This window comes from Telopea speciosissima, chromosome 10, assembly GCF_018873765.1.
Source record: "Telopea speciosissima isolate NSW1024214 ecotype Mountain lineage chromosome 10, Tspe_v1, whole genome shotgun sequence".
In the NCBI taxonomy this organism is placed as follows: domain Eukaryota; kingdom Viridiplantae; phylum Streptophyta; class Magnoliopsida; order Proteales; family Proteaceae; genus Telopea; species Telopea speciosissima.
In genome coordinates, this window is record NC_057925.1 from 813745 (window position 1) to 822325 (window position 8581).

The 8581-nt window shown below is 40.3% G+C and overlaps 2 protein-coding genes across 2 annotated transcripts; both read left to right on the plus strand.

The window, feature by feature from the left end:
• Positions 1-1374: 1374 nt before the first annotated feature.
• Positions 1375-2233, plus strand: LOC122641636 (NADPH-dependent aldehyde reductase-like protein, chloroplastic). The gene has a single exon (XM_043834921.1). It carries the CDS (start codon positions 1410-1412, stop codon positions 2214-2216), a length of 807 nt encoding a protein of 268 aa, XP_043690856.1. The 5' UTR covers positions 1375-1409; the 3' UTR covers positions 2217-2233.
• Positions 2234-6182: 3949 nt separating this feature from the next.
• Positions 6183-7280, plus strand: LOC122641572 (NADPH-dependent aldehyde reductase-like protein, chloroplastic). Its single transcript, XM_043834848.1, has 2 exons — positions 6183-6216; positions 6259-7280. Exon 2 carries the CDS (start codon positions 6288-6290, stop codon positions 7083-7085), a length of 798 nt encoding a protein of 265 aa, XP_043690783.1. The 5' UTR covers positions 6183-6216; positions 6259-6287; the 3' UTR covers positions 7086-7280.
• The last annotated feature ends 1301 nt before the right edge of the window (positions 7281-8581 follow it).

Below are 8581 nucleotides of genomic sequence, written 5' to 3' on the forward strand. Positions count from 1 at the left end.
ACTAACGGGTGGTGGGCCAATTCTATTTCTTAAACGGTTCCTAGTAGTCCAAAATTAAAAAAATAATAATAATAATTTATCCCCTAACACATGCTATAAATATTTAATAATATTATCTTAAGACACTAACTACAATCACATGAGATATGCTTCATTTTTTTTCTTAAATCGCAGAACTAGTCTATATCACCTATTGTTTTTTATTAATTAACAAATAGAACACCACCACCCTCATATGTTAAAATTATTTTAAGGTATGTTCTTAAGTTAGCATTCTCAAATGGACCCTTAAAATTCACAGCCAAATCTTTTGTAAAATAGCATATGAGATAAGTGGTACCAGCCAAAATTGAAAGACTAAAAAATAAAAGGTTTGACATTATCTCTCATGACCATTAGTCTTAAGAATTATATAGTATATAGGGTTAGAATGTGAGTTTGTTTCTGTTCCACAAGTTCCTAATTGGTAGATTTAGAACCGGACCAATAACTTATCGGTAGATCCAGAATCGGACCAATAAACTATTGGTGAGGCTATTTCCAGTTTCGATCCGGTTCTCTATCGGTTTAATGATACTGACAAAGGGTAAAACGATTTAAAATCTTTTTTCTTTCTTTTTTAGAAAATAGAGCAAAACGATCCGATAATAGCTGATCCGTATCCATATCTACTGAAACCAATTACTTAAACCATGGTACAACAGTTAGATTGTATAGGATGGAGGAACAAGTGGGTTGGGCTTGGTTCAGAAATGGATAAATTTGGATCCAAATTGAACTTCAGCCCCAGCCTAGCCCGTTTCATTTCAGCTCAAAGTTGAGCCCAGCACAATGGCCGCTCAACCCCAGGCCTCAGAGGATCCAAATCCGACATTAAAGACCAGAGAAATGGGGTTGTTGAACTCAACCTATACATGATAAGACTCCAGCTACACACAGCTGGGATTCGGAATCATCTTCCTAGTCCAATATTCCTACCATTGGGCCCAATGGTATAAAATCTACATAACACCATTTTGATTGTCGGTATCAAAAGGAAGATAGGCGCATTAGGGTGGGCGAAATGATCACCTTCCCCCTGAATGGCAGCCCATGCGTAGCCTGTGCTCCGGCACAGAGAGCATTTTCCCATATATATACTACTCTTGTCAGTTCGAGTTTCTATTTTCAACTATTGTTTATCTATTCTCATGCGTAAGCTATGATGCCAAACACTTTGGACGATGAGCTCACAATGCATATAAATGTATAGGTAAGAAAACTTAACTACAAATTCAAACCAGAGGAAGAGGAAGAGGAAAAGGAAAAGAAAAGGAAAAGGGTATCAGCAAATCAACCATTTAATTAAGCTGTTGGCCACCGATCGAACAACATCACTTCATTTCGTCTCTCTTTCTCTCGATCTACTCATGGCTGGTGTTGATAGTGGAATAATTAGCAGTCCTCAACTTCCCCTGGATGGGCGGGTGGCAATAGTAACGGGAGCTTCACGCGGCATCGGTCGTGCTATCGCTCTCCACCTTCGATCCCTCGGTGCCAAAGTCGTCATCAATTATGCATCTAGCTCCAACCAAGCAGATCTCATAGTTTCCGAGATCAACTCCAATTCCGATTCTCAATCCGTCCAAGCCATAGCAGTCCAAGCCAATGTGTCGGACCCTCCACAGGTCAAGTCCCTATTCGACCAGGTCGAACAAGCCTTTGGCACTACTGTTCATATCCTGGTCAACTGTGCAGGGATCTTGGATCCCAAGTATCCAACCCTAGCCAATACCACCGTCGACGATTGGGACTCCACGTTTGCCGTCAACACCAAAGGTGCTTTCTTGTGCTCTCGAGAAGCCGCCAACCGCATGAGCCGTGGTGGAGGTGGACGCATCATCTGCATCACGACATCGGTGGTGGGATCGTTGCTTCCTGGATATAGTGCCTACGCAGCGTCGAAGGCTGCTGTGGAGACGATGACCAAGATCCTAGCCAAGGAGCTCAAGGGCACGGGGATCACTGCTAATTGTATCGCCCCTGGCCCCGTTGCCACGGAATTGTTCTTTGCCGGTAAGACAGAAGCGACCATCAAGAGAATAGTGGACGCTTGTCCCTTGGGTCGACTCGGAGAAACTCAGGATATCACTCATATCGTTGGGTTCCTCGCCTCTGACTCTGGCGAGTGGATTAACGGACAGGTGATCCGCGTGAATGGTGGCTTTACCGTCTGAAATGAATCTTTAATTAATTAGGAGGTAGGACTTGGGACCCACCCTATCTCCTATCTGATTGGGATGCGAATATCCCCTCAATTTTGTATGTGGCTTCTTCGCAACTTCCACCGCCCATTAATAAATGCTAATATTCTTATAAACATTGTAGATCCATCATATCATCCTTTCAATGGATATCTAAAAATTTTGCAGACGTGAGCGTCTAACTCTAAACTCGAAAGTGGAGTCTGAGTCTGATCTTTCACCCACATCTTCTAAGTTGAAAGTTTCAAACGTCTAATTGAAATGAACGAACAGCTACAAAGTCAAATTTCTGCAATAACTGAGTACTTTCGACAATGCATGCTTATAGGATAAACCGCGATCGTGAAAGCCAGATACCTCTGTAGGGTTGTAAATTTTATTGAAAACACCTTTTGACTTTTTTGGGAGAATATCCTCAATATTCAAACGAAACATTTAATGTCCAAACTATACACATATCTACATTATTGGTTTGTTTTCCTAGTGTATTCAAAATTAAATCTATTCTATATAATTAAAAACAAATGCAACATGTAAGTAGAATTACACTTTTAAACTTTGCGTGACAAAACATAAAACGATTTTATATGGAGAAAGTTTTCTTGTGATACAAGGTAAACTCTTCACCCACAAATTTATTGTCATAATCCGAGTATTAATGCGTATCAATTGAGATACGGATCATCCATATCAAGCAAGAACCAATCATTTAGCCACTCAAAATATTGATACAGGAGTTTTTGTGGACCATTTTGCCATCCCCTATTCTGGCTCAACCGATATGGTATCTACCATATGGCCGATCCAATCCCTATACTCATAACTGTGTTTATAACTACCTATTTATTGTAAGCCTACTGAGGGCCCATAGTTCATTAGGGGACGACACCCCAAGAGAGGGGGGTGGGAGGAGGGGAAGGGGGGAAATAAGGATGTCTCACATCCGATGGGAGGAGAGTTGAACCAACAACGTACCTCTCCCTTGGTAGAATGGTCCTGGTTTGATCACCGATTGTCGCATCATGAGAGAAGAGAGACGAAGGAGAGGAGAAGTGATTTCTTCGAAAATCAGGGTTTTGGGGTGATTTTTTGAGCTTTCAAAATTGATCTTTGGATGGTCACTTGCCAGGTGTCGATCTCTCAGGGGTGCACTGGACGTGCATTGGGGGATCATGCACTAGGGGCGATAAAAATCCCCAGAAAAGTACTTTAATGGTTAATCTAACAGAAAAGATGCAACTGCTGCGAGTTCGGTGATTAATTTTGTTCATGGCAAAAATTTGTCATTGAGATTTGTAGCCTCATAACTAATAATATGGGCTTGGCTTTGTATATGAACAATGGGAAAGAGATTGTTGCCTGGTCCTCTAGAGCCTGCAAGCATCATCCTAGATGAGACTTCTGCCTTTCCATGGGGTAGCACTGTACTTTCACATATTTCTGTATCTAGGAATAGATGCCTCGCAGGCCATGGGACCAGGTAGCGTTCTTTTCCCCGTGAAGAGATATAAGTACCAAAATACATAGGAAAACACTCCATTTGTTCAGTTTGGACTTTGGATATTGAACTTCGGGTAAATATTCTCTCAGTCGTTGAGTGATTACACGAGCACCTTTGTCTCTATTTCTCTCCTTTTCACATTAAATGCCTCACCGCCCTCCTATGTGTGATAATGATTTATCACACCTTTATTGGTGTCTTCTCCTATGTCGCTCAAGGATTTAGCCTACAATATCAGATTAGATCAGATATCGGCCAATTTCAGATTTGATATCGATATTGATTTCAGGTTGTATCTATCATATTGTTTGTTGTTTTTACCCTCAAAGATACCATACCAACATTATTTTGACCATTTTACACTCTATGTATACTGTATCGTATCAATGATCCAATATTGATCAAGTATTGATATTGGCCCTCAAAAGATAGAGAATGGATCATCTGCACGTACCAGCAGGTGAACGTACATCTCAGAGCCAATCACATTTTAATTTTATTTTCATAAAAACCCCTCCTCCCCTTGTAAATGGAAAAAATAGGACAAGTGGTTGGCTCTAACATGTATGTTCACCTGTTGGTACGTGCAGAGGAACTGATCTCGACCAAGTATCTATATTGATGTCGGGCGATACATATACTGATCCCCAAAATCTTGATGCCATTGATGAGAGAACCTTTTTTTTAGGGTAAATTACACGACACCCCCTGAAAATCGAACGATACTCAATTCACCCCCTCTTTTTTGAAAATACTCAACTTTCCCCCTCTAAAGTAACGGTGTTAACTTAAATCAAACCAAAAAGTGAAATGACATATCTACCCATTCCTCTCTCTCCCATCTTCTTCTCCTCTTCTTCTCTGCTAGGGCATTCTAAGTCTTTCTCAGCTACGGTAAGTTCAGAGAGAACATCAACAAAAATAAAATAAGAAAGTTTCATACAGATTTGGGAACTAGAATAGTAGAAACAACAATAATTGATGTGAAGAAAATGGATAAGAGAACAGAGTACCGCTGGGCAATAAGAAAAATAAAAAAGACAAGGAATTGACCTAACTGAGAGATTATTACCTGAGAATATGAGATTGATTAAAGGAGACTTAACCACCAAACACGGTAGTAATATTTTTTCTCCGTACATATATGTTCCGTTCTTTACAAATTCGCTTTTATTTCTAGTGGAATTTTTATTTTGATAACAATTTCCATTTCAAAACTACTATTTAGACAATTTTAATGGTAAAGTTTGCCCAGAAATTTCATTTTGATTTTCAAGAAGTTGAATTGTTGTTCTTTTAAAAATCTCATTTCTTAATGAATGGGATGTGTTTCATGTGAATCTAAGAATTAGAATAGCAGAAACCATGAATACATGTACTAGAGCGAAAGAGAGAAATGGAGATAAGACTTACCTTCGATTGACCAAACCGGCGATGCAAGAACCGACAATTTCTCCGGCAAAGCAAGTGCTTGTAATGAAGAGGCGAGGATGACTTACGCTCTAGGGTTCCTTTTGAAAGCAGAAGACAGGCACGAAGGGTAAGGATTCTTCACAGATTGCCCTTAATACAGTTTATACTTTATGGGAGGAGGTTGGAGAGTTGGGCACGCCGGTAGCATTTCTGCTAGCATTTAGTGGTATCTACTGTCGACTATTTTCTTCTTCATTCTGATTTATTTATTTTAGATGCTATTATTGTGTTCATTGATTGATGTACAATCCTTGTAATTTCTTCTATTTCTTCTCTCCGGCGAACTTATGAGATTGAGTTGCAGGTCATGAGAGGAAAAGGATCAAATTTGGGGTTTTTAGATCCAAGGGTAAAATAATTACTTTACACTGATCAAGGGTCGTTTAGGGATTTAAATTTATTTAACTTGCTGACATCATAAGTTAACCACATAAAACTAATGATAAGGACTAATATAGAGCTCTAATACAGAGACAGGTGTGTATTTTCAAATAAGAGGGGGTGAGTTGAGTATCGCTCAACTCTCAAGGGGTGTCATGTAATTTACCCTTTTTTTAGGCGGGGGGATACGAACAACCCTAATCTGTTTAACCTTTTACTGAATTAACGAGAAAAGTTTGGACACACCAGGGATCTACAATAAGCTAGCACATCCCCCCCACCCCCTCTTTCCCCTTTGAAATGATCCTCTCTTCCTCTTGTATGATGCTCTGTCCCTCAACTCCATTGATGTCGCTTGCGTAGCTCATTGCACGCGGGGGATGTGCCTATCCTTCTCCTTTTGATAATTTTACCGAATTTTCCTTTGACTTTTAAGTTATTCTCCTTGGTCACTATAAATCCATAGGATTTTTACTAATCCCTAATTAAGAATCCCTTATCCCACTCCCCCCCTTTTCTTTTTTTAATAAGGGGCCGGCCGAACCCAACCTTTTTTTCTTAATAAATGTCCGAAGTAACACGCCACTATTCAGGCCATCTGCTTCCTTGATCTTCTGAATATCGTCGGCCTCTGTTGAGGATTTTTTTTAGGGTTCTCTGCTGGGGATTGTTTTCAGATCGATCCTCCAATGGCTGCCGTTGATGCAACCAAGCCCCTTCAAGACCGGGTTGCCATCGTTACCGGAGCCTCCCGGGGGATTGGCCGCGCCATCGCCCTCCACGTTGCCTCCCTGGGCGCAAAAGTAGTCCTCAACTACACCTCCAGCTCCAGCTCCTCCCACGCCAACCTCCTCGCCGCCCAGATCAACAATCCCGTGTCCGCCCCTTCCTCCCACCTACGGGCCGTCTCTTTCCAAGCTGATGTATCCGACCCCGCCCAAGTCGTAGCCCTCCTCGACCACGCGGAGCAGACGTTCCAAACCCAACCCCATATCCTAATCAACGCTGCTGGCGTGCTCGACTCCAAATACCCCACACTAGCCAACACCGCCATCGAAGACTTCGACGATACCTTCAACGTTAACACCCGAGGGACCTTCCTTTGTTGTCGGGAGGCCGCAAATCGGTTGGTTCGCGGCGGTGGGGGTCGGATTATATGTTTCTCGTCGTCATTGGTTGGAGCACTCAAGCCTGGGTATGCAGCTTATGCCGCGTCCAAGGCGGCCGTCGAGACGATGATAAAGATATTAGCGAAAGAACTTAAGGGGGCTGGTATCACTGCAAATTGTGTGGCTCCGGGGCCTATTGCGACGGACATGTTCTTTGCAGGGAAGACCGAAGACGTTATACAGAGGGTGATCGATGAGTGCCCTCTGAGTCGACTCGGTGAGACCAAGGACATTTCTCCGATTGTTGGGTTCTTGGCCAGCGATGCCGGTGAGTGGGTTAATGGACAAGTGATTCGGGCTAACGGCGGTTATGTATAAACCAGCGCTCTCGTGATCCTTTTTTGACTCTGTTTTGGGCAAGTGATTCGGGCTAACTGTGTGAGCTCTGGTTCTACACGAATAAGAATACCTTACTTCTCGTTGGCACATTTTGTCGAACGGTTTATACGTTTATGTGTTAAAAGCAGATTTCTGTCAAACATTTGTGATTTTATTTGCGAATGAACTTTTCATCTAGTAGCGAATTCCCAGTTGTATATCAATATCAGCTTTAAGTCTATATATGTTTGTGCTAATCATAGACTTGTTGACTATATTCAAGATGAGATCTCTTTATATGTGTTATTTGGTTGATGATTTTGTTATGATCGATGAAATAAAACCATTAATAAATGTAGGATTGAAATTTTAATGATCAACTTTGAAATCAAAAGGTTTTAAGATAAGGAGAAAAAAAAAATAGAGTAAATAATGTATACGTTGTTTACCAAAAAAAAAAAAGTAATGTATACGTTAATAACAATATGATTGAAAGTAATGAAGTGAAAATTGATTATAGGTAGATAACACAAAAAGAAAATTTACTAATTTAAGTGACTCATTAGAAGGGGAAAAAAATAGTTGATGTTGTTGCACAAAGAATTAAAAACTTAAAAGTAAACTTTGTAAGACAGTCAATCTAAACTATTTTCCAGGTTTGGGTAGCGGTTAGGGCTATAGTGGAAGGAAGGTGAAGCTGGTGATGGCAGTTTCGATCTATGGAGAAGAAGAAGAAAAGAATGAAATGGATGCAACAGTTGTTCTTCTTTGGTTTAGGGAGACCCATCTTCATTATCTCGATCTAGTTTTTTTTTCTTTTCACTTTTTACAGCGAAGCGGAGGGTGTTTGTGCTTCAGGAGGTTGCAGTTCCATAGCCACATAGTGCTTGCTCTTGAGGAGTTTGCGGAGGATTATCTTGTGGGTCTATTTGAAGATATTTGAGAAGGAAGATGGAAGAAGGGGGATCTCTTCACCCACTCCTTAGGTTAGTAGGTATCTAAGGGTAAAATAGTCATTTCATGTCTAATTTAAAATCATGTCATCACCTAACATTTACTTGCTAACGGACTGTTAGTTTAGCATGGTTTTAAAAGTACAGGGGGTGTACTCGTTCATTTTTTGAAACTTTGGGTCAATTTGTATTTAAGGCAAAATACAAGGGGTGTACGCATAATTTACCCCCCCCCAAAAAAAACAAGTTAGTAGTGTATAAAAAAAAATGTGACCCATTAAGAAAAAAAAAATTAAAAAATTAGATGATGATGTTGTACAAAAAATTAAAATACGCTCGAAAATTTGTGCAATCAATGTATTCCTTAAAAACTCAAAAGTAAACTTTGTAAAACTATATATCACCAACAACGATGTATAATACTAAATGTTGATCAATTAAGAAACATCATTTGAATTTTAAAACAACAACTTGTCCTTTGCAAGAAGCAAACGTGGAAGGTCAAGGGTTTAATTCTTGTTGACGAATAATAAGAAAATCAAA

Bases quoted from the DNA above. Each gene is read 5' to 3' on its own strand.
- LOC122641636 (XM_043834921.1), top strand. From the start codon at position 1,410: ATGGCTGGTGTTGATAGTGGAATAATTAGCAGTCCTCAACTTCCCCTG.
- LOC122641572 (XM_043834848.1), top strand. From the start codon at position 6,288: ATGGCTGCCGTTGATGCAACCAAGCCCCTTCAAGACCGGGTTGCCATC.